The sequence below is a fragment of the Xenopus laevis genome, chromosome 5L (assembly GCF_017654675.1).
Source record: "Xenopus laevis strain J_2021 chromosome 5L, Xenopus_laevis_v10.1, whole genome shotgun sequence".
Classification (NCBI taxonomy): Eukaryota; Metazoa; Chordata; class Amphibia; order Anura; family Pipidae; genus Xenopus; species Xenopus laevis.
The window spans coordinates 40,117,505-40,144,010 of record NC_054379.1 but is presented as its reverse complement, the minus strand read 5'-3'; the positions used below and the strand labels follow the sequence as shown (position 1 = coordinate 40,144,010).

The 26,506-nt window shown below is 38.1% G+C and overlaps 1 protein-coding gene across 1 annotated transcript in view; it reads left to right on the top strand.

Moving 5' to 3' along the window:
* The window catches only part of LOC108716112 (two pore calcium channel protein 1), a 32,873-nt gene extending 9,042 nt beyond the window's left edge, over positions 1-23,831 (top strand). The window contains exons 4-19 of the mRNA XM_041562681.1: positions 78-206; positions 347-463; positions 737-855; positions 1,278-1,379; positions 3,557-3,683; positions 5,648-5,849; positions 7,068-7,212; positions 8,892-9,077; positions 9,802-9,866; positions 10,793-10,880; positions 11,989-12,058; positions 12,277-12,496; positions 14,228-14,318; positions 17,051-17,164; positions 19,563-19,672; positions 22,535-23,831. Coding sequence (XP_041418615.1) covers positions 78-206; positions 347-463; positions 737-855; positions 1,278-1,379; positions 3,557-3,683; positions 5,648-5,849; positions 7,068-7,212; positions 8,892-9,077; positions 9,802-9,866; positions 10,793-10,880; positions 11,989-12,058; positions 12,277-12,496; positions 14,228-14,318; positions 17,051-17,164; positions 19,563-19,672; positions 22,535-22,680 — 2,031 coding nt within the window. The 3' untranslated portion in view covers positions 22,681-23,831. The remainder of the gene's footprint in view (positions 1-77; positions 207-346; positions 464-736; positions 856-1,277; positions 1,380-3,556; positions 3,684-5,647; positions 5,850-7,067; positions 7,213-8,891; positions 9,078-9,801; positions 9,867-10,792; positions 10,881-11,988; positions 12,059-12,276; positions 12,497-14,227; positions 14,319-17,050; positions 17,165-19,562; positions 19,673-22,534) is intronic.
* Positions 23,832-26,506: the final 2,675 nt, after the last annotated feature.

Sequence of the window (26,506 nt, the reverse complement as noted above, 5' to 3'; positions counted from 1 at the left end):
GACTAAATGCCCACAAGGAATAAATAATGTACCTCCATTCCAATTAAAGATACTATAAACTATTTTCTTCCTTGCAGGCAACCTCGATCGTGGAGGTTCTATGTCTCCTGGCTTTTTTTGGTCGACTTGTACATTTTAGTAAAGTTACCCCTCGCAGCATATTCTGGAAAGACACAAAGAATATATGCGTTATGGTTACGATAGTGGTAAGATCGTTTATAGTATAATAAGGACAATAACGAAAGAGAAATTGGTAATCTGTTGCCATTTTCTAATTACAATGTTTAAATGAGTGTTGTGTTTGGATCTAGTATAATTGAGAATTGTGCATATATTTATTCTACAGCTCAATTTAATTGATTTGATTATATATGGGGCGCTGATTATTGCTGAGATACAGAGTGTCCGATGGTCAAGAGTGTTAAGGCCCATTTATTTGATCAACTTTGCTGAAAGTCGACAGGTATGATTTCTTTTTTATTTGTGTTATGTGGATCCCTTTGCTGAATGGATGGCACAAGACAATTCTTTTGCCGGCTATCACTAAATTTATTGGCAGTTTACTGGTTCATGTATGGGGTCAAAACTACCTACCTAAGCCAAAATATGAAATCCCACAGTGAATACGTGGTGGATTCGACATTACAGTTTCTGTATAAGTAAATTTAAGAACTGGAAGAAGAAATGAAGATCAGTATATTTTCCTGCAGTAAATATTCTATTTCGAACCTTCTAGATCCGTCGGGCATTCCGGAGTATCAGAAACACACTGCCAGAGATCATGTATGTCTTCCTTCTCTTCATGTTCAGTGTTCTTTTGTTTTCACTGATGGCACTGCAGCTTTTTGGGAACAGGTAAGTGCACAATTCATTGTGAATGCATTTAGTTAGAATAGTTTTTGTAAAAAGTGTAAGAATTGTTACAACATTTACTATACAGGTATGGGCTCTGTTATCCTGAATGCTCAGGCCCTTGCACATAAGGGGTTTCTGTAATTTGGATTTCCCTACTAAAAAATCATTAAAACATTAAATGAACCCAAGAGGATTGTTTTGCCTCCAATACGGATTAATTCAAGTACAAGGTACTATTTTATTATTATATAGAAAAAAGAAGTCATTTTTAAAAATGTGAATTATTTCATCATAATGGAGTCTATGGGAGAAGGCCTTTCTGTTATACGGGGCTTTATTGATTAAGGTGTTTTTCGGATAACAGATCTAAACCATAGTTACTTACTGCAGTTATCTAACTTTGATTACCTTTTCAATGGCAGAAAACTTAGGACAGCTGAAGGGGAGCCATATTTTGCAAACTACCTGGATGTGGTATTTAACCTGTATGTACTTGTAACAACTGCTAACAGTCCGGATGTCATGTAAGTCTTTCAGCATGTTAGGGAAAACTATTCCCTGCTTGTTTATTTTTGAAGTAATTACATGTATTCCTTGCCAGAATAATTAAAAATGAGTGGGTTGGAAAAAAATAAGAGCCAAGACGTAACCAGTATTTGTGTAACCTACAGATAAACCCCTTATTTACTTTCTCGAATTTTAGATTTTAGTTTTAATTTTTTTTTTTTTATATGGTGCTACCAATTTCTGTGTTTTTCTCCTCATGCTTTTGTTAAAGGGATACTGTCATGGGAAAACATGTTTTTTTCTTCAAAATGCATAAGTTAATAGTGCTGCTCCAGCAGAATTCTGCACTGAAATCCATTTTTTAAAAGAGCAGATTTTGCTTTAATCAGTTTTGAAATATGACATGGGGCAAGACATATTGTCAGTTTCCCAGCTGCCCCCAGTCATGTGACTTGTGTTCTGATAAACTTCAGTCACTCTTTGCTGCTGAACTGCAAGTTGGAGTGATATCACCCCCCCAGCAGCCTAACAATGGGAAGGTAACGACATAGCAGCTCCCTAAAGCTCCCCATAGACACAAAGATTTTTCTTGCCGAACGACCGATTTTACCGGAGTCCGACCAATCATTCGAAAGTATAGTGAAGTTAATGGGTTTCGAACGATCGTACATCTTACGATTTTTCGGCCAACATCTGTCAGGAAATTGATCGGCCAGGTTAAAAAATCTTTAACGGTCCCAGTGCAATCTATCTATGTTTGCAGGGCCAAGCAACCCTTTGTTTTCCTGGCAAATTGATCTTTTTAGTTGATGGACAATTCGTATGATCGTTTCGAGATAATTGTGGTCTCACGATGACGATCGAATCTTTTAAAAATCTTTCCATCTATGGCCAGCTTAACACAAGATAACAGCTCCCTGGCAGATCTAAGAACAGTACTCAATAGTAAAAGCTAAGTCCCACTGAGACTTGTTCAGTTACATTAAGTAGGAGAAATAACAGCCGCCAGAAAGTAATTCCTTCCTAAAAAGCAGGCACAAGTCACATGACTGGGGCAGCTGGGAAACTGACAATATGTATAGCCCCATGTCAGATTTCAAAAATGAATATAAAAAAATCTTTCCCTGCATTCTACACCACAGTTTCACCCCCTTAAATGCCTATTTACGCTCTCTAAAAGGTAAATTAAACATTAGTATACACTACTATTATTATATTACTATTATTATATTCTAGGGCCTTCTGGAAATGCAGAATGTACCTTTTTTCTATTACACATCTCTGTTGGCCAAGTGTTTGACACAAGACTGTGCTGTTTCATTGGTTAAACTTTATACTGCAGTATGTATAGATGTGATAAACCATGTGAAAGCAGAAACACACTCAAGTACATATCTTTCTAGGGATGCACCGAATCCAGGATTCAGTTCAGAATTTCGGCCTTTTTTCAGCAGGATTCGGATTCAGGCGAATCCTTCTGCACGGCCGAACCAAATCTGAATCCTAATTTTCATATGCAAATTAGGGACGGGGAGGGAAAACACATGACTTTTTGTCAGAAAACATTGAAGTAAAAAATGTTTCCCCCCTACCCACCCGTAATTCGGGGGATTCAGCTGAATCCAAATTAGTGGATTTGGTGCATCCCTATATGTTTCAAAGAAAAAAAAATATTCCTTTGCCTATTTTTCTTTGGAATACTTAATGTTTAATTGCCTTTAACACAATTCCTGGATTCTATATTTTGCAACATTTTTTATTTGTCCCCTGGAAAAATAAAAAAAATGGGGGTTCTGCTGTATGTTGGTGCTACTGTATTTCACCTCTGAAAGCTACAAAGCCAAAAATAACTTGCCACTGGGAATTGTGGGAATGCCAATTTCATGTGTTACCTGCAACAATTCTAGCAGTTCCCAAGAGTAAGTTATTTTTAGATGAGTGATCACCTGATAGATGTTTCTTCTGGGATAACTTTTATGAATTCTTTATTTAATACTTTATTTTCTTGGCTCAACTTTACACCTCTGCTGTCTCTACGCAGCTTATTCCCTGCTACTCATACATTTACAATAAAATATGATGTAGTGCTGCAACCAATATCTATACAGTACTGTCACAATTAACAATCCAAACACGTGGAACTGATTGTATAAGTTTATTATGTGCTCATGGATGCTTTCTATGTACTTCTCAGGATGCCAGCCTATGACCATAATCCGTGGTATGCCATTTTCTTCATAGCCTATATTATACTCAATACTTACATCTTCATGTCCGTCTTTCTGGCTGTGGTGTACAATAACTACAGAAAACACCTGAAGGTAATTAGCAGAAAAAGGGTAAATAGTTTGACACAATCCTGTAACATTTAGAAACCAATCATTTGGTTTCATTCAGACAGTAAAAGCTAAGTACTCTTTGGTTGTTATGAGTAATTGGTACTTTGTCAAACTTCGTCTTATACACTTTACTTTTACATAGTCCTGATCTTTGTACATGGATATATAAAAACTAACTGCAAGTTCATCTGCAAATATAATAAAAACTGAAAAGCCTGAATAGCCTTTATGCTAAATAATTTTAAAATTTTAAAATCTACAGTGCCAGTATTTTTTCATGTTATCATATAATAAAACCAGTGCTGATAGGCAGAAAAAAGAGGGCATTGCTTACAGTCCAGAATGGCGAAGCAGTATGAGTTGTACTTGCAATAGAAGAAAAGGGGTTGGCATCAGGGTCGGACTGGTCTGGTGGGACACCTTGTGGGACCTACTGGCTCAGACCCGCACATGTCTGCTGCCTGCACAGGCCCACGCTGCCCCTGATCAACCCATCCCCGGACCCTCCAGCCTGGAGGGGTTGCGGAGGAGCTAGGGGCCCTTGTGTCAGACTGAAGGATCCAAGGCCCACCAGGACTTCCGACACAAGTGCCCCCATCCGGGGGTTGGCATAGTCTCATTGCATTTTTCTGAAATAAAATGTGGTCTTACTATTGCTAGAGTTAGCTGTAATATTCCATTTATTAGAGGCCATGTTTGATTCCCAGAAACTAAATGTAACCCCACAGATGAGCAGTTTTCCTTAATGTTTTTGAACAAAATGATCTGGAGTGCCCTCTTCTGGTGTAGCTCAGAATTCATCTGAATGAGGAATAAAGGAGAGGAAGAAGGAAAAACTAAAAAGAATATAATGTAGCATTGAGATACTAATTGTTTTTACTTGGTCACCTTAAAATGTTTTTAAAGGGATGGTTCATCTTTAAGATAACTTTAAATATGTTATAGAATGGCAAATTCTAAGTAGAGATGCACAGAATAAAGGATTTGGTTACACCTGTGCGAACCAAATTCTAATTTGCATATGTAAATTAGGGGCATGAAGGAAAATTACGTGACTTATCATCACTAAACAAGGAAGTAAACAATTTTTCCCCACTTTTTCATTTCCCAGGCCCAATTTGCAATTGCAAATTTGGATTCGGTTCAGTATTAAGCAGAATCCATTCACAAAGGATTCAGGGATTCGGCCAAATCTTTCACTAAAGATTCGGGTATTCGGCTGAATCCCAAATAGTGGATTGGTGCATCTTTAATTCTAAGCAACTTTTCAACTGGTCTTCGTCTTTTCTCTTTTTATAGTTTTTGAATTATTTGCTTATTCCTCCGGAATCTTTCCAGCTTTCAAATGGGAGTCACTGACTCCATCTAAAAAACAAATGCTCTGTGAGGCAACAAATGTATTGTTATTGCTGGTTTTTATTACTTATATTTCTATTCAGATCTTTCCTATTCATATTCTAGTTCGAATTACCCTAGCAATCATGAATTGATTTGATTAAGATTGCTGATACTGCAAATTGAAGAGCTGCTGAATAAAAAGCTAAATAACTCAAAAATGACAAATCATAAAAAAATGAAAACCAGTTGCAAATTGTCTCAAAATATCAATCTCTTCATCATTATAAAAGTTAAGTTAAAGGTGAACATCCACTTCATATAAGATATAGCATGTAAGTGGAGGTGATATACAGGTATCTCAATATTATACTATTTTTTTCATATTTTATTTTCTTTACATTACAGCTGACTCTGTGCAATACCACAGATTACAAAGTGACCAGTATATATTGAATTAGTCTGCAGAATTGCCCTGGTTGCCCCATAAATGAGAAAAGCTGTGCAATATTCGTAGTTATTTGCCCCTTGGCCAATTTGCTGTTTTGTCACCTTCAAAATCTAAAGGGAAAAAGTTCACAGTTTACAAATTTTGCTGTCACTGTTGGTAGAATGAAATCCGGAAACTGGCATACATGAAGCGTCGCAAGATGGTGAATGCCTTTAATACTCTAAAGGTGAAAGAGGGCTCTGAGTTTGTTATTAGAGATGATAAGTGGAAAGAGCTGGTGAAGCTGGTGGCTCCAGATATCAGTAACTCACACAGAGAACTGCTTTTGAGAGTATCAGATGAAGAACAGAATGGATATGTGGGTGAGTACAGTTACTTTATTTACTTAAGTTTTCTTCTAAAATTTGCTGCAATCACAGCTCACTTTATTGCTTATTTAAACTTTAAAATCCATTTTAAGCAACGAGGGCGCTGGTACCCAAAGCATTTCGATCTCCGCTGCTTAAAGGAGAAGAAAAGGCACTCTTTACTTGGAGGTGCCAAAAGTTAGACACCCCAAGTGATTGTATATACTTGCCTCACACCCTGGGCCGGGGAAAACTGCACTGGCCCGGGGTTCTTTCAGCGAGCACCACGGAAAGATCGACGAAGTCGGCTATTCGTTCTACTGCGCATGCGTCTACCCCGGGAAATTTGAAGAAAGGAGAAGGAAGCCAATCACTCCGTGGTGCTCGCTGGAAGAACCCCTGGACCGGTGCAGTTTTCTGCTGATCAGAGAACTGGCCAGGGTTGTGAAGCAAGTATATATATAATCACTTGGGGGTGGCTAACTTTTGGCACCCCCAATTAAATATGCATTTCCTTCTCCTTTAAAGGGGTTGTTTACCTTTGAGTTAACTTTTAATATAATGTAGATATTCTGAGACAATTCGGTTTACATTTTTTATTATTTGTGGTTTTTGCATTATTTAGCTTTTTCATTCAGCAACTCTCCAGTTTGCAATTTCAGCAATCTGGTTACCAGGGTGCAAATTATCCTAGCAACCATGCATTGATTTGAACAAGAGACCGAAATATAAACAGGATATGTCTGAATATACAGATGAGCAGGGTCGGACTGGGCCGGTGGGACACCGGGAAAAAACCTGGGGGACCCGCTCCCTGGATCATGAGCAAAAAAAAAAAAAGACACATGTAAGAAAAAAAAAAAGCGCTTCAAAAAAGCACTTACATGCATCAAGAAAAACTTGCAGGGCCCCCAGTCCGACCCTGCAGATGAGTAATAAAAAGTAGCAATAACAATACATTTAGAGCCTTACAGAGCATTTATTTTTTTTTTAGATGGGGTCAATGACTCCCATTTGAAAACTGGAAAGAGTCAGAAAAAAAAGGCAAATCATCAAAAAACTATAAAAAATAAATAATGAAGGCCAACTGGTTACTGTAGGCTGCCTCTCACTTATTGCAATAGAAAGAGTAGTATCTTTTGGTCCCTGATTTTTTACCTGAAAATGTCCTAAGAAATCAATAGTTCATACTGTATATAACTACATGGCTATACACACTACTCTCACATTTAGATAAAGATGCATTTATACGCCTGGCTGACCTTCTGAACATCAAGGTTATTACTATGAAAACACGGAAACATCCTTTGGAGTTCTTGATGCCTCGTGTGTACAGGTCTGCGTGGAGTCGGTTCATTCGCCGAGTGGTTCAGCATAAGTAAGTGGACTTTTTAATTTCCCTTTTGCCTACACCAGTTGGTCAACAAAAATGGATTAGACTAGTATTGCTGCAAATTACATTTTTATGATATTTAAGATCCATGCCTGGGAATGTGACCCAAGTTGCTTTGCCAAGGTACTACACATGCCCAGTTCAGTATCTGACTGAGCACCCACTAAAGAAACTGAAATTTGAAATTGAGGTCCCACTCTTGGAAAAAAGACTAAATGCGATAGGTTTATAGACACCATTATAGACCTATGGTGAAAATAAGAGCTGATGGAAATTGTACCTGGCTCAGTAGTACAGACGTCCACTGGGAGACCCTCTGGTACTCTGGGTACAACCCTTACTCAGTCTGCTCTGGCTGTAGAACTTAGAGGAAAACCCACAATATACTGTACAGCAAATTAGCTTAGAGCTACCAAATGTAACTTTTAAAGGAACACTAACACCAAAAATGAAAGTGTTTTAAAGTAATTAAAATATAATTAGTGATGGACAAATTTATTCGCCAGGCGCGAATTTGTGGCGAATTTCTGAATTTTGCCGCCGGCGAATAAATTTGTGAAATTGTAGCGAAAATTTTCCAATTTGGATGCTGACAACGGAATTGTCACTGGCATCAATTTTGACGCCCACGAATTGTCACTGGCGTCAAAATTCTTGTTTTGGGATTTTTTTTTTTCGTGAATTTCATGGGACAAATTCGCCCATCACTAAATATAATATACTGGTACCCTGTACTGGTAAAACTGATTTGTTTGCTTCAGAAACACTACTATATTTCATATAAACAAGCTGCTGTGTAGCCATGGTGGATAATGGAAAAAAAGACTATATGGCACAGGTTAAATAGTGGTTAACAGATAACACCATTATGTTCTACAGAGCTTATCTGCTGTGTAACCTGAGCCTTTTCTCCTTTGAATGGCTGCCCCCATAGCTACACAGCAGTTTATTTATATAAACTATAGTAGTGTTTCTGAAGCAAACACAGCAGTGCATTATATTTGTATTACTTTAAAACACTTTCATTTTTTGATGTTACTGTACATGGAATACTATTCAGCTCCTCAGCCGTTGAATTCAATACTCTCGTTACCTTATGCTACCATTTAGGTCTATGAAAGTCACCAATTTCAGGTAATTACAATTTAAAATCGTTTGAAGCCCACCATCTGAGGTTTTTATTAAATCAACAACAACTTCTTAAAATTTATACTTGAGATGAACATGCCTAGATTTGTTTGGGGCAGTTTGGCTGCTCTTGACTTTACTACCGATATGTGCGTATTGGGGCGCCTCAGTGACTGTCTAGTCTAAAAACTAAATGTATAATGTAATCTCCTCCGATATTTTAGTATTATCATTTCTTGTATGTGGCCATTTTAACATACTTGCATAATCTTGCTTCAAAGACCTTTTCTGTTCTTACAGCTCAGGTTCTTATTTGTGACTGTATATTATGATGATGGATATATCTAGCTAATTAAACTATAACTGTTCATCCCTTCTCATCTGCTGCTACTTGTCATCAAGGAAGAGTATTGAGCATCATCTTGTCCAAACAATTCATACAAATAATGTATTTTGTTTCCTGATGACTTCTTTTCTGCTTTAAAAAGCCTACTCAGACTGGAGGAATAAATATTGCTTTTTCTTTCTGCTTTCAGAGGGTTCGTCTATGCTTACGATGGTATCATACTAGTGAATGCAATTTTCATTGCCCTGGACGAAAATAACCCACTGATTTCCAACGCAGAGTGGGTATTTCTTGCATTTTACCTGGTGGAAATTCTTCTTAAGCTTTACACATATGATCCCAGGTCATTTTTCGCCAAGAACCAATTCTGGAACTGGTTAGTTGAATTCTTTATATTTTATTTGTTTGACAATAGATTTTTGTTGTCAGTGTTTAGACATGAAGAAAAAAGCTCTGAATGAATGACCTGACATAGGGAGACAAGTGCCCTCCAGGTGACATTATATTTCTATAGATATATTATATTTCTATAGTGCTACTTCAATAATGGGTAACCCTTCTCTTTAAACTAGTAAAAGCTGGCACCCTGTACAGTTAACTTTAATTTTTGCTTTCTTTTTTGTTGAAAACTGTTGCTGGCTTTAAATGTCCCTGTCTCTGGTGTTTGAGTCTGGCAGCTCAGTAATTCAGGTGCAACATTTAGTTGATACATTTCTCAGCAACTCTCTGGAATATTAGTTACTATTGTATCAATTCTAACAGCTGCCTTTAACTATTACTAAACCCTGCACAGCAGGGACAAATAAAAGAAATGTATCAACTAAATGTATCAATTTAGAACAGTTTACAGGGTCGGCGACCCCCCCCCCTCTCCCAGGGCTGCTTCAGAAGGCAGAAAAAGACTTATTGGAAAAACAGTGACACATATAGAAAGTAATTGGAAAAAGTCGTTATTTCTGGTGACCAATCTGATTTGAAGGTGAACAAACCCTTTAAACTTCTAATCTTATTATTGCTGGCCCTGCTGTAGACTGTATCTGTATGTACAATATTTCTGTTGTGTATTTGCAGTACCAATAATTTTTATTTGTAATTGACAGGTTTGACACACTTATCATTGTTGCTGCTCTGATTGCTACAATTATAAATACATGGCTGAAATCAGGTATGCTTGGCATCTATATTATTAATCGTCTGCAGCTAGTAACCGGTGCACAAGAGAATGTCAATTATATTATATAACTGAATAAACAGAATGTGACTGCAAAAGAAAAATGTTTTATGAACCACCAGTCCATTTTATTATTAGTATTGGGATCTATTATCCAGAATGCTTAGGACCTGAGGATTTCTAGATAAAGGATTGTTTCTGTAATTTAGAGCACCATGCCTTAAATTAATATAATATATAATTTAATATATATATATATATATTTATTTATTTATTTTAAATAAATAGGAATGATTTGCCATCAAAACAGATGCCATGCAGCTTAGTTAGGAAGTACAAACTGCTGCATTATTATTACAGAGAACAGGGAAATCATTTTTAAAAATTTTAATTGTTTGCTTAAAAGAGAGTCTAAGGGAAATTATCTTCCTGTAAATCGGAGAGACAGGTTTCCAGATTAGGGGTCCCATACCTGTACTATCTATGTATCTGTACAGCTACCCTCTTTCCCATCACTCAGTCAAAATATGACTTATATGGGGAAATGTAATAAAAGTTGCAAAGAGAAAAACAATTTGCACCAACAAGAATAGAAATTAACATCTTGCAATGTAATATTTTTTCCTTAAAATGTTATTGCATTGTGAATTTTAATTATGTACTTTTAAGAAGTGCTTGAAGGTGTCGTATTTTTTTTTGGTGCAAACTATAGAATTCGCAAACTGTCTTCCACTGTCAGAAGAGGTTGCTAAAAAGTTTCCGGGTTCGCAAAAGCCATATTACATTTGGAAAACAAAGGAAAATTTGTTTGCACAAAGTTTTTTTCAGTTAGCATTATTACATTGCCCCATTAAACGTTGATTTCACAGGGCAGTTTATACAGGGCTGAAAGTTAACAAGTTGCTACTCTTTTCATACAGTGGGCCAGTACAGCAGTCAACAGGTGCTCGATCTTGTGTTCATTTTAAGAGTTCTCCGACTCATCAGGATCATTGACAGCATTCAGAGGTAAAGAATATTGAAAATGAATTTTTTGTTACATTTTATGTTAATGAGAAATAAAACATATTTGCTTTTTAATGCCAAAAATTTAACTCTGCCTAAAGTGTCTTTATAAACCAGTTGACAGACAGGCATACCTGGTGGGTCTTCCAAAGTGCCTATATGCATTTTTCAGTTCAAGACCTTAAGGGTAAGGCTACACTGGGGGTTTTGGGGAGATTTGGTCGCCTAGCGACTATTCGCCTTGTCTTTGCGGTGACCAATCTCCCCAAACGCCTTCCCTCACTCGGCACCGGCTAGGCAACTTCGGGCAACTTCTGAAAATGAACCGCCGCATGTGATTAGCGCCAGTGATTTTTCATTTTAGCTGGCACAGAGTGAGGGAAGGCATTTGGGGAGATTGGTCCCTGCAAAGACGAGGCCATTAGTCGCCAGGTGACCAAATCTCCCCAAAATGCCCAGTGTGGCCTTACCCTAACATGGGTACATATATTTGAACACTATGGACAATATAGCTTAAACTTATTTCCGGTAGCAAATACGCGTTCCCCACAATTTTCTTTTAAAAATAGTTTACCTATAGGTCATGTTGATCGTTTTTGGCTGATAGGTCTGCTTTTGTAATTGTCACTTGAAGTTCCTAAACCTGACTGTCCCATCTCAAGTCTGTCAGTTATAGTTTCCATTGCTAACAGACTATTGCTGCACAAATATGGCAGTCCCCTTATAGAGGAACAGAGTAGTAGCAATACTTGGCAAAATAATAAATAGCATTCAAAGACAATGTTGTGATAATAAAAAAGATTATTTTCTGATGTCAGTATCTCTTTAAACATTTTAATTTTCCCTTTAAACCACTCAGCATTCCTATGTCATCTTTGCAGTGCTTTATTCCGCACGTTCAGTTTGAGTTGATCATTATAGTTTAACCCAGTTCCTCTCTTAAAATTGTCATAGCTATCATAGCTTCCATTGTAATGAATTGGATTATGAAAGGAGATGATTTGGGCTGACCTGAGAACTGTACAAGTGCTTTCCTTGGTTATAAACTAGAATCCTACAAAACTTAAGGTTTTCTATTTTGCATCTAGTGGCCAATGTTTTCTTCTTCCAGGTTTCGGGTTATTATGAACACGTTAATTAATATATTGCCAACGATGCTGACATTTTCCGGACTTCTCATAGTAGGTTATTTCCCTTTTTTCCCCAAACCATTGCAGGCTTCTCTTTTTTTAACCTGCTCTGTGAAATAAAACCACTAGAATACAAAATATTGCACTGCAAGCATGCGACTATACCAACCAGCTCTCTGAAGGATCCTTAGCCAAGCCAAATATTTTTAAATAGCATTTTTTTTAACATAAAATGAATAAATGTAACATTATGCATTCTATTTTTAAAGGCAATATACTATGTGTTTGCTATTGTTGGAATGGAAATTTTCAATGGAAAAATCAGATTCTTCCCAGAAAATTCAACTGAGCCCTATGCACAGGAATGTGGAATGTCCGCTTTAAAAGACTCTGCCTTTGCCAAGAGCAAGTACTGCAGAAATAACTTCAATGACTTGGGATCTGCCTTCATTGTGCTTGTGGAGCTGACGGTTGTTAACCAGTGGCATGATATCCTTTGCACCTAATTACATGATATGTAACATAATGTACCTTTTGTAAGCCTAGTGGAGGTTACCTAAATAAAGATTGGGACTGATTTACAATCTAAGGGCTAAATTGCACCAGTGCAGCTCAGTGTTAGATTAGGGTGTCCAGGGCCCACAGGGGTTCTGCCACCTCAAGTCTCCACCAACACAACTGTGGATTGCCCCACCCCTGCCATAATCACCCTCCACCACCACCACCACAGCGCCTGAAAACTGAACCCCCATCCCAGTCAGCAGGTGGGGTTTCCCCAAAGCTCTTCCAGCCCATTTTGACTATGGTGCAGTTATGGCAATTTGACAATTTTCCTTCAATTTCTGTATGTAGTCTGAGGCAATTTAGCTCCTGCATTCAGTGGTGTAACTAGATGTTACTGGGCCCAATTTAGGGCTGCAAAATATTTATAAATTGGCCTATTCTACCAAGATATATTAAAATTGCTCATTAATTAGGGCCTCACTGGGCCCCCTACACCCCTGGGCCCCCCTGTAGGGTCTGCTTCCTTTATAGTTACACCCCTGCCTGCATTAATAAATCAGTCCCACTGGGTCACATAGCCCACCAATATTAATTCTAATATATTTTATGCCTTTTCACTACTAACTCTGCGAGTGTTCATTTTGTGGAAACTGTAAATAAACTGCTTGTGTATGAAATTACTGACAAATGTTGATTTGCTAATGTTAAATGCACTCCTAAAATTTGGTAGAAATGAGAAAGGTGCTTAAATCACCTAAACTATTTTACCAACATTTCACCAGTGCAGTTATCAATAACATCCATTCAACTTTAAAATTTTGCTTGGCAACTTTTAGTAAAGTGGCCGCCATAGGTTGTGGGCAATCCCCCCGTTCACTGTAGGTCTCTATTAAAATATATTACATAATACAACACATATGTAAAACCCTGCTTCATGTCAATAAACCATTTTCATAATAATATACTTATTTAGTAGTATGTGCCATTGGGTAATCATAAATAGAAAATAGCCATTTTAAAAAATAAGAGTTGCCCCCCTGGGATCCTACGATTCACAGTGCACACAAACAAACCCTACATGTTAGGTCATATGAGCTAAATAACAGACAGATTTCTGTCTTTTGTTTCCACAATACAGTTGTAGTATTTCTGGTCAGGTGATCTCTGAGGCAGCACAGAGACCGTCACAAAATGGTGAGTTTGGTAAGATTCTTAAATATGCCACTTAATTTGACATAAACTTATCCGTTGATTAAGTATTAATTTTGGGGGTATAGTTTTCCTTTAAAGGCATCCTCCACTAAAAAGCTGTTTGAGCAATGAGAAAATGTAGTCTAAGCAATTTTCTTATATGCAAATAAATAGTCAGAGGCAAAAGGAAGAGAATGGAAACAGAAAGACACCACAGGAATAATAAATACTGTAGAAAGTACATTTTCTTTCATTATGCAAAAAATCAGTGTATGGGTGGATTCTGTCATTCTAATCTGTGGCCTAATTTTTTTACAAGTAACATAGCTTATACTGTATAAATGACCTTTGGCCATTATCATGTCTCAGAGTAAAACATTTTCTGATAAACCATTAATAACAATAGAACATATCATTTGGGCACCCAACCATGGCTGCTGAGTTATCTGCTTCCTGCCTGCTGCAGACATGTGAAGGTGGTGAGCGGCTGTTTTCAATATGGCTTTATTTCTCTTAATATCATACTTCTGGCTAATGGGTTTTCTCTGGCGACCCATACAGCAGCAAGGCTTTACTTCATCGCATTTCACGTTGTTATCGTCATTCTGATCATCAAGTAAGTGCTCTTCTATTCTGTGGTTCCGCTATGCATGCATCACATAGCAGAGCTTGTCCTGAGGCACAGCAACGTGCACATGAAATTATTTGTAAAGAACTGATATGCTAAAGTCTGTATTAACAAAGCCAGTGCCTTTTTAGCCATCAGGCATGGTGATAATCTAGGCAGCACTATATTAGAGAGGCAAAAAGCTGCCCCTGGTAACTTTTAAGAGTCACATTTCCAAAAACTCTGCTGTTCTGGTGCAGATAGCATGATTGCACTCTGCACTAGAAATGCCCCCCATTTAACTGTCTCCCAGCACATAGTGTCATCAGGTTTGATGCCCCAGGCTCCTGGCCAAAAATGCAGCCAAGGCCTTTTGCTTTAGGGTGATAGCACACAGAGAGATTTGTCACCTGTGGTTAAAGGAGAATGAAAACTCCAATCAAAGGGGACTGTGAGTGAACAATCCTCTTCCTTCCTTCCTTCTTTCTTTGTGGCATGCATGCACCGTAGAGTTAAAAGCCAGACTTTTAACAAAAAAGCCAGTTATTTCGCTCTACTGCACATGCATCGGCAAATGGATTTTGAAGAAAGAAGAGCGGAGGAAGAGGATTGCTCGCTCACAAGTGCCCCTGGCTGGTGCGGTTTTCTGCTAACAGGAGCACCGCCCTGGGGTATAAAGTAAGTCATTACAATCCTTAGGGATGCCCTAATATTTGGCACCCCCCATCGATTGGACCTTTCCTTCTCCTTTCTTTCCTTCCTTTCCTTCTTCACTAGCACAACAGGTGACATCTCCTGAAAAAGACTTAGCGTTGAATAACATTATGATCATTACAATAAAACTTAGTACTCAGGGCGGTCCAGCGGAACCACAGGAAATTGCCTTCCTTCACATTTTCTTAAGATTAACCTTGATCGCCGAGTACTCGGTTTTGCTTGCAGCGATTGTATTGTTATTCAATGAAAAGTGTTTTTTGGGAGGCTTGACGATCAGGGTAGCCAACATTTAACTGCTGGCAACAAATCTCCGTGTGCCATGGTCCATAGGGCAAAAAAAATTGCTACTGTGGACTTAAAATCTCCCCAAAAATGCCTTGTCGTACACTAACCTTGTAATCACCACAAGTAAATTACATTACTCTCAGTAATGTATTTTCCCACGATTAAACCAAAACCCTGCAAGTAATGAAATTTACCTTTTTAAGTCCCTTTAGCACTCATGGGATCTGCCGTGGCTTTGAAAGGAACTAAATTTCCCAAGTCATACTGTGTCAAGCCTGTAATTTAATCATTTATTATATAATTTATATTTACGAGGGTTTTTTAGTTTGTATATATACAGGTAAGGGGTCTGTTATCTGGAAACCCGTTATCCAGAAAGCTCCGAATTACGGAAAGGCTGTCTCCCATAGACTCTATTATAATCAAATAATCCAACATTTTTCAAAATGATTTCCTTTTTGTCTGTAATTATTAAACAGTACCTTGTGCTTGATCCAAACTAAGATATAATTAATCCTTATTGGATGCAAAACCAGCCTATTGGGTTTATTTAATGGTTACATGATTTTTAAGTAGACAAGACACAGAGATCCAAATTATGGAAAGACCCCTTATCCGGAAACCCCCAGGTCCCGAGCATTTCCGATAACAGATCCCATGCCTATATATTTATTTAAGCAATATTCTTCACATGTCTACTACATTTACTAAAATCAACATGAATCTCCAAGGTTTGTACCCAGAATGCAGTGTTTTCCAAGATATTGCATTATGCAGACTGTTAGGCACAAGTGATATTCTAATACAGACACAACTGGAATATTAGCCACTGTAAATCTTGTACAAATTGCATGTGTTTCAATTTGAGTGAAATATGAAGTTGATACCTGGTTAAAGAACGGTGCAAAGTTCAGGTACCCTTGTGTTCATAGTACACAGGGCAGCCATCGGGGGGGACAGGGGGCAGAGTTGTAGGGGGCCCCGAGGGTATATATGTGAGATTCTTTTAATGAACACAGGTATATAAGGCACAGGATATCCTGTGACCTCACCTCTGATGAAGTGCCAGAAGGGGGCATGAAACGCGTCAAGTGATACAACATGTCATAGGGTAGGAGTACAACTGCTAAAGATGCCTGTCTGTTGTTTTAATTTTTTCAATAAAGCTGGACAGTGATTTTTATCCAAAGTGTGTGGATTGGCTTTCTCACCTACCTAACCCCTCACGCCCGGCCACACCACCCTTACTTGATTAGCCAGGCCCCCCATCTTTCTGAGAGCTGCTGAATTCGGGAAGGCATGGACATTTAAGGGGCCCTGGCCACCAATTTTCTCATAATGTGGGGGGGGCCTGGCCACCAATTTTTTTTTCTCATGAGGAGTCCTAGCCACCAATATTTTTTAATGGGGGGGCCCTGGCCACAAATGTTTTTAATGGGGGACCCTAACCACCAATATCTCTTTATTTTTTATTAACATGTGGGAACCCTAGCCACCAATATTTTTTTGTTTTTTTACTGTGTGGTGGGGGGCGGACCTGTGGGGTGGGGAGGGCGGACCTTTAGGTGGGGCTTGAGGTGGGTCCCAGGGGGCCCAGGAAATTTTGTCGTATGGGGCCCTGCGATTTCGGATGGCAGTCCTGATAGTACATGATGCAAATGCTTTCTGGTGTTAATAAAGATCATGTAAATGTATGAAGGTTGCAGCTGTACTAAATATGCATTTCTGGTTTTTTTTAGCATTTTTGTGGCCTTTATTTTGGAAGCTTTCTTTGTTGAATATTCTCTAGAAAAGAGCGAAGTTGAAACTGCAATTGAAAAAAAAATTCAGGAGCTGGGTATGGCGGTTCAGGAGTAAGTGCATTTTCTTCATGTATTTAATTACTTTATTACAAGCAATCTTAAAGTATACAAAACTATGCTGTAAAAACTAAATAGAGAGTCTGTCCAACTACAGTACAGAACAATACAGAAAATACCAAAGCTCATTTTACTGTATGCTTTCAGACATGAGGAATTACAGCTATGTGGCTACTTTGTGGCCTTTTGCTCCACCACAGAAACACTTTGGGGCTCCTTTTACTATTTCCATAGTAAACACTGATTAGCCTGTAAAAATAGCTGGGAACCTGTACAACTAATCCTACCAACAAACTGGATGGATCCTTAAATAAATCACAATCCCCAGCATTCTTCAGAGTCTTTGCTTAATATGACTAGTATCAAAAATATAACTGGTCTTTGTTAGTGAAGGAAAAATTTGGGGCGTTCAGCGTCCCCGAAAAATGCGCGAATTTCCAGCAAAAATCCACAAAACGGCACTGGCGTCTCGTTTTTGACGACGGTGTTCGTTTTTTGACTTTTCACGGCTGTTTTGCGAATCACGGGATTTCGCGCCAGGCGAATAAATTCACCCATCACTAGTCTTTGTAATAGATCAGTTGTGCAGAATCCTGTTTTCTCTCGTGGGTATTCACTTCTTTCTGTTAAAGAGGGCGATACTATGAGACAATTTGCAATTAGTTTTAATTTTTAATTATTTGTGGTTTTGAGTTGTTTAGCTTTTTATTCAGCAGCTCTCCAGTTTTCAATTTCAGCAATCTAGTTGGTAGGGTCCAAATTATACTAGCAATCGGTGACCCCTATTTGAAAGCTGAAAAGAGTCAGAAAAAAAAGTAATGAAGTCCAGTTGAAAAGTTGCTTAATATACTAAAAGTTAGCTTATACAGTAGGTGACCTGCTTGTTTACTAACAGAAAAAACAAAGGAGTCCTGCATGCCCCCTCTCATTTTTCCTGACCCTTGTGTAACAGATCCTAATGATGGAACACTGTGTCCTGTATTATCAGCTAAAAAGAGCAGATTTACTAAAAGGCGAAGTGGCTAACGCTAACGTCAATTCGCAGACGTTACCACCCGCAGGGACAATCGAAATTTACTAACGGGCGCAAGCGCCAATTCGCTAGCGAAAGAGACAGGCGCTAGTGGTCATTCGCACTCTATCTCCAAGCGACAATTAGTTCTGGCTAATGGATGTTACTCTGCAAATTCACTAAAATGCGGATTTTACTGAACGTTGCCTTTATCGCCAGACTTGCCGTAGCCAGCTCAGACCAGGAGAAGTGCAATGGAGTACATAGATCATCCTCAATCATCTCTCACTTACATTATATTCTGTGAGTGGAAAAGGCATCAAAGTTCAAAAAACTTTTTTTTTCAAAATGCATCAGTTAATAGTGCTGCACTGAAATCCATTTCTCAAAAGAGCAAACAGATTTTTTTATATTCAATTTTGAAATCTGACATGGGGCTAGACATATTGTCAATTTCCCAGCTGCCCCAAGTCATGTGACTTATGCTCTGATAAACTTCAATCACTCTTTACTGCTGTACTGCAAGTCAGAGTGATATCACCCCCCTCCCTTTTCCCCCCAGCAGCCAAACAAAAGAACAATGGGAAGGTAACCAGGTAGCAGCTCGCTAACGCAAGATAACAGCTGCCTGGTAGATCTAAGAACAACACTCAATAGTAAAAACCCATGTCTCACTGAGACACATTCAGTTACATTGAGAAGGAAAAACAGCAACCTGCCAGAAAGCATTTCTCTCCTAAAGTTCAGGCACATGACCAGGGGCAGCTGGGAAATTGACAAAATGTCTAGCCCCATGTCAGATTTCAAAATTGAATATAAAAAAAATATGTTTGCTCTTTTAAGAAATGGATTTCAGTTCAGAATTCTGCTGGAGCAGCACTATTAACTGATTCATTTTGAAAAAAAATGTTTTCCCCATGACAGTATCCCTTTAACTTTACATTGGGCTCATGTGTAGGGCATTATAACAACTCTATTGTCGTTATTAAGGTTTCCTGGACATGTGTAAAAAACAGAGTAAATGTAAAGTATTAACATAAAGACGTCCATTCAACTTTAAATTTCTCGTCATATGCAAATGAACCTGAGGGCAGGATCTCTAGCGAATTTTCGCTAGGCAGAAATGAATGCTAGCGTATCTTCGCTTTGAAATGCTCGCATTACCGAAGTACCGCTAGCGAAAAGCCGCCAGCGTTCGTCATCCAGTAAGAAACTCTGCAGTTACTGAAATGGCAGTCTGATTGAGTTTTCGCTTGCGAAGTGTTGTGCTCGGTGCGAAGTGGACACTGCCGTATTTTCGCCAGTCGGTTAATCTGCCCCATCGTTTTTATCCACTGCTTCAACTCTTTTTTTCCTGTTTTGGTATATGTTTATTTATAGAGATGAGCCATCTGAAAATTTAGTGGAGAACATGGAAAGCTGTGAAACTGATGCTGGTACTTTTGGGGAGACAACTCAGAAAGGACTGATGTTTCGAATTGCTTCTAAAAGTATGTTTGTTCCTGTTTGTTCAATTTGTTATATAAAATACTTTAAGCCTAAAAATACTTTGTCTTATAGCCTATTCACCTTCATAACCAAAAATCATATTCCAGTGTCATAAGAACATTTAACCAATTCTCATTCCTCAATGGCATCAGTATAACAGTCCACATTGGCCAAAGTTACACTTCTGCACCTAGGGGTGGATTAACGCATAGGCTATAGCCTAGAGGCCCATAGTGGTCAGGGGCCCATGGGTTTTTTTTTGCAAATTTGTTTTTTCTTTAAAAAAAAAAAATTCACCGTCCACTGTAGCTGCCTGGTGCTTGCCGATTCTTACTGCTGGCTGGGCGACAATTTGGGCAAGGCGTCCGGGTGCTGCATGTCTATAACTCATGTGTGTGCAAATGTCTCTAAAGCCGGGCTGTCTTCTGCAGAATTGGCGAGCACCAGTGACGTCACTGGTGTGCACCGAAGCAGATGCGTCACACTCACACGGCTTTGGATAGCTGAGCGCGCACACGTGATCCTAGTCTCTGGCAGAAGACACATGTAATCCACTTCTTGCCTAAATCTACCTATATCTTGCCTTTATCCTGCCTAAATTGTTTCCCAGCCAGCTAGAAAGCAGCAAGACATGGGGGCAGGCGGCAGCACCAGATCCAGTAGTGCTTTGCAGCCTGCAGGACATAGAATTTTTCTCATTCTAATTAAAAAAATTTAGCCAGGCCCAAACAGGCTGAATCAACCAGGTTCTGCTGGCTGTGCTGTGCACCACTGCTGGGCTCAGCATTGGTCCCACTCCCAGGCAATAGCTGCGTACCTGCTATTTTTTTTAAGATAACTTTAAAAAAAAAAATTTTTTTGAAACACCAAGCCAGCTATCTAGCAGCCGGTGGCCATTCAGGGTCTCTGCGCGGTCCGTGACACAGTTTTTAAAAAAGCTGACCACCACGTAAATACGCTAGCGTCAAGTGCCATTGCCTAAGCTTGAAACCGCTAGCATATTTACGTGGTGGTTGACTTTTTTTAAAAAAACGTGGCGCGGACCACACAGAAAAAAAATGTGGTACCCTAGAAGGGGGCCCTGTGGAAAGTGTAGCCTAGGGGCCTTACATGTCCTTAATCCGCCACTTTGTGCACTCCTGGATTTCCTATAGTAATCAAACAGTTGGTTTATTATTCTGACTGTATAAAGAGCTACATCTTCATTGTTTTCATGTATTAAACACATACACATTCATTGATGCTCTCCATTCTTTTTCTTTTTTTGGATTTTAAAATGTATTTTTTTAAAATTTTCATAGAATATACATTTAAAAAAAAAAACAGTGTAGTGATGCATGGGTTGTGAATTTCCCAAAATTCTCACCTCTCGCTTCTTCTGTGCCCCTTCCCTCCTGGTCTTTGGATTTTACCCCATACCATTTTCTTTTCTCACCCATCAATTCTATTCTGTTCTTGACATATCTTCTCTTTTTTCTACTCCTTTCTTGCTTTTCCTTTTCTTTGTTCCCAGTTTATTTTATGCTCTTAAAAATTTCCTTCTTCTCATATGCTGAACATAATTAGCGGGTTATTTACTAAACTCTGAATTTCTCATATTTTATAAAAAAAATAAATAAATAAATAAGATCCCATGACCGATTTGACCTTATTTAATAATAAAAAAAACTCAACTGAATTGGTTCGGGCAAAAACCAGATAAAATCGTGCAAAACCCCATATCGTCCCATTTTCCTTCAAACTTTTTTCCCGAATCGTTACATTTTTGCCCGTAAATCCGTAAATTTTTTGGATTTTTGGGCTAAACTCAGCACAAATCTTCAAGTTGAGATTATTGGTCATAAATGGTAGATTTTCATATTCTGGCTTTTTGCAGCATCGAGGTATAATATATCTTCCAGTTTTTGCATCAGAAAGCCTGACCAGATAAATTCAAAGGTTTATTAAATAACCCCCATAATGTCTCTAACTGGAACCTGCTAAAAGATTCTGAACTGAAAGCGTACTTGTTATAGGGCAAAAGGGGTTATTTACTAAACCCTGTTATTTTCTGGTTGAGATTTTTTGGGCAAAAACTAATTTTAGAGGGAAAAAAAAACTTGGATTTTTTGAGATATATTATTCCTCTAAGCTGCTAAAACTCTGAATCTAAAAATCTGCCATTTCAAAGCTGCCGAGGTCATATAGAAGTCAATGACAGATGTCCCTTTTACATTTTGAAGATATCGTGATCTGCCCTGGGTTTTATTCCGGTAATCTGAGAAATTCAGGGTTTTTGGGCGATAACCCATAAAAATTGAGCAAGTTTTCACTCGATTTTATCCAGACTTTTTCTAGTTATTTTATTAATAAATAAAATGAAATCGTGGATGGGAGTTTGGTTAAGCTTGGTTTAATAAAAAGACGAGATAAATTTGACTTTTAGTAAATAACCCCCTCCGTGTCCAAAACACAAGGTTGCAGCCTAGTTGTCAGTGCAGTGTTGCATTGCTGGATTTTATGGACTAATTATTATTTTCCCAGAAAACTGGACTAGTATTTTATGGACTATTGGCTTTTTTGGAAAGTGTCTTGTTGTTGATGCATGTAACTTCCTTTATAAATAGAAGCGTACAGTTAAAATTGTATTTCTAATAATGCACTTAGTGTTACTTATTAATGCAGTGAACCCTTGTTTGTTACTACTAATTTATTGTTTTGCTGTACAGTGCTTTGCCCTCAAGGAGCGCTATACAAATAAAAAAATATATATACATACATACAAATGTAATAATGAAAATTTCTCTCATAACGAACTTTAGATGAGACGTTCCTATGTAGCACATTATGTAAGAAATATTGATAGAGATTCTGATTCATTTCAGGATACAGGACAGTGGATGCATTATTACAGCGCATGTTTGAAGCAGAAATAGCACCAGAAGATGAAGGCCCCCCAATCGAAGATATCTTAAGCCTTTCTCCTAATGATCTGTACATTCACAACCCAACCTTTGATACAGCTGCCTAACTATATCTTGAACTATATGAACCTGTGTGTGTGCCAAGACATCCACTTTATTTTCAAATAAGCTCCCCTACTCAGCGAGTGGCTCTATACTTTTTTGGCACTCACCAAAGAGGAAACAATAAAAGCTGAGAGATGTAAGAGGACACAGAGCTTTAGGCAATGGAAAAAAAACATTAAATTTCACACTTCATGTGAATTAAATGGATAAAAAGAATCTCTTAGGAAGGACACATGTATGACTGATTCCATTATCTGATCTTTCAGTAGGATATTTGAACAAATGACGTGACAAATTGAAGCTCTTTGCTAAATGTTGCTTTTTACATTATCTGGACAGTATATGAAATGCTGAAGAAGAGACTCCACATAACTGTGTATAACTTCCCACAGATCTGATTTATTTATGTTGATGGGGTAAAACAAATGTTTCTGTAGACAGTATCCATCTTGGCTTTGTTCAACCAGCTTAGCGCATATTATGACTTCATCTTTTCATTGATCTACTTACATATTGAAGATTTTCCCAAAGATGAGGTGCATCCTATATAGACATTGGAAGCTGAAAGTTGTGCAGTCGGGTGGGTAAAATTTGCCAAGTGTCCAATTGTTATGGTAACTGCATTTGTCCAATTAAAGATAACTGTTGACTGGTTACTGGTCTGTATACCACACTACTGGGAAAAGTACTTGATTTTCTACTTTTGAATATATAAATTCTAGATAGAGGCAATAATTATACATTTTGGAAGTTTATTCGTGTTAATTACAGAATTCCATATCAGAATAGAAGCTATATTTCAATAAGCAATATGATCCCTGTTGTTCCTCTTCTCTTCCTCTGATACATTTATTACATAGATAGTGTATTCAGTTTTATATTTTTAGTATCTCCCCTGAGAAGCAAGACTTTTTCCATTTGATCCATTCGCTTACTTGAAATGCCTGTGTTAAACGTGTGATACAGTCGCAGTTGGTTACGGTAACGTGCTCAGCTATTTGGGATCATATCATCTACATTCCTGAAAACGTTCCATGTACTTTTCTTTTTCATTTACAAATTTTATATATATCAAATGGTAATATGGTTTATAATTATGTTATATGCAAGATGTGATTATTTATAAATAAAGAACAAACTGTATGAAAAGAAATCTGATGGTCTGGTAGCTGCTGATTGAGTCTGACCCATTTACAATTTTGCTGCTCAGGGGCAGGGGTGCTTCACCAATGAGGTAGGGTGAGGCTGTCGCCTCAGATGGCAGCGCCACACTAGGTACCCGGGGCAGCAAAAATGCTGCTCCTGGTACTTTAAGAGCGAATTTCCGGGGGAGGGGGGGCAGCAGCAACAGTGACGTTTCATCTCGGCAAATGAACGCTGGAGTACTTTTGCTAGCAAAACTTCATCAGTATGAACTTTCTAAAAAATGGTGACAAATAGGAAAGTTCGCACTTTGATAAATTTGCGGATTGACAATATTTCCCCTGAGAAAAAAATCGCCTGGCAAAACAGCACAACACTTCTCTAGAGCTGAGCTTTTTCACTAGCGAATTGTCCACTTCTCCCTGTGAACTGTCTTTTTGGTGAATTTTTTGCCCTTTAGTAAATCTGCCCCATATAGTGGAATGTACAATGTGGAAACTGTCATACCTGAGAGGGGACATGAAATGGAAATCATCCTATATTTGTTTATAAGGATTGCCAGGGCTTTCCGGTGTCCTTGTTGTATTTTACTTTTTGCAGGCTTCATTTATTTAATAGATTAGATTTTAGGTTAAACAGACAGGGTTGCCTTGAATGTTCTTTTGTCAAAGCAATAAATTAAAGAGGCCAGCTTGATAAAGAGCTAAATACAGCCAAATATTTATATTCTTTAGGCGTCATGTGAAAAGCCAAGGTCAACATCAAAATGGTCTGTGTATTGCTCCTTTGGTGGAGTAATAAATGGGGTGTGCGGCTCTCTTCAAACTTTCACTATTTATTGCACTTTGCACATAGCCTGTGGGCAATAACTGCAATAAAAGTGAAAACAGTAAATAAAATAGTTACATTCTTATGTTTTCTTTATGCAAGGAGAATTTTATACGTTGTCTAGTACATCGTCTGATAAAACCAAACTCCTGCAGAAACATGTCCTTCAGTTTATATATCAAGTATATATAAAAACAGACCAAGCCAAAACAAATATGCACTGGGGAAGAGACGCAATATTCCTATAAAAAGTATGAATTGATGTACTAATCACCAAAAAGGGTCACAAACTTCTTTCATAAATAAAGGCTAAAGGACTTGGACAGGAATATTTTTAAAGGACCTCAGCAGCATTCAGTAGGACCACCCTTCAAAGCTTTATGGTGTCCCCAGACTTAGAAATCACTTCACATTAGCTCTGTTACATTGCTTGGAAGATATGCTGCCAAATGAGCGGATCTTTACTCTGCTTTCCTTGAGGTGGGCTATATCGGGTAATCTAATATTTTGGGATGAGTGCCAAATGATCAGATCACAAAGGAATTTTTAGACCTGCACAATCAATATCTAGCCAATTTGCAGGCACATATCGGTCGGGCAGGTCTTTGAGAAGGACCCATACAAGGGCAGATAAGTTGCCAACCGAATCTAAAAGGAGGCAACTGGAAGCTTATATTTGCTTGTGTATGGCCACCTTTAGCATTGACGCCATGGTCACGTGACACTCATATGTATAACTACTGATCTTAGAAGGCCAGCCTGTGTTCCAAATACAGCCAATCAAAAGCATCATTTTTCCATGGAGACAAAATATCCCCAATGCTCTGATAAAATGATCAGGGTCAATAAAACTAACTAGCAAGCCAAAATAATTTTGAATAAGCTCAAAATGTACTGGTCTGCCTGCAGTTATTTTATATGTATTATTAAAATGTTTGTTCTGTTAATTTATTGGTCTGCAGTACATAAAAAATATACATACATACATACAGACTTCTGACTTACAACAAATAAGCAGAATGCCTATCTCACAACATTGTTCCTTTGTGGATGGATAAAAGCTCCATGGTCTGACATATACCAAAGGAATAAACCCACTTTAGCTAGAGAGGGTCAGCACTAGATGGCACCATCTGAAGCTGGAGTGAGATGCACAGAAACTTATTTTTGAAAAGGGATTAAAGATAAATAAAATAGAAATTTCACTCATCGCCATGTTACATCTATAAATGCAGGAGCTACACCCTCAATAAACTATGCACTAATGGGAAACCTTTTTCTTGTCTCACCCCTAAAGTTTTTTCTTTGAGGCCCTTTTAAATCTGCCATTCCCAATTTATGAGGTTTAAATTTAATCTGCAAAGGAAAATTTCCAAATGGAATTCACAGTCACACACTAACAGAAGGATATCGTATTTGGGATGGGATACTGACTGGTCTATGGTAGGGAATTAAACATTTTTACTCCTTGAGCCACTCAACTGTTAATAAGGCCTTGTTTTTGTGATCCATGCACTACTGCAAGATGAACTTTTGCCAATGCAGTCTGAAACAGGTTCTATGACTTCCAGTATTTCCCTCTATATTGCAAAATGCAAATGCATCTAGTGGAAGGATGAACATATAGGTAATGGGTTCTGTAGAAAGTAAATACATATAAAAGTAACTACAAATATTGAAGAAACAATAATCAGTGTGGGGGGGGGGGTAATGACACATCACCCAAAGGGTTTAACACTTATTTGGCACTAAATCTGAATGCAAGGTGCATTTACCGTATGTGTGTTTGCCTGTAGTTAAAGGGGCAGAATAAAACACTTGCTACAAATTAGCACGGTAAATAAATAAAACTAAATT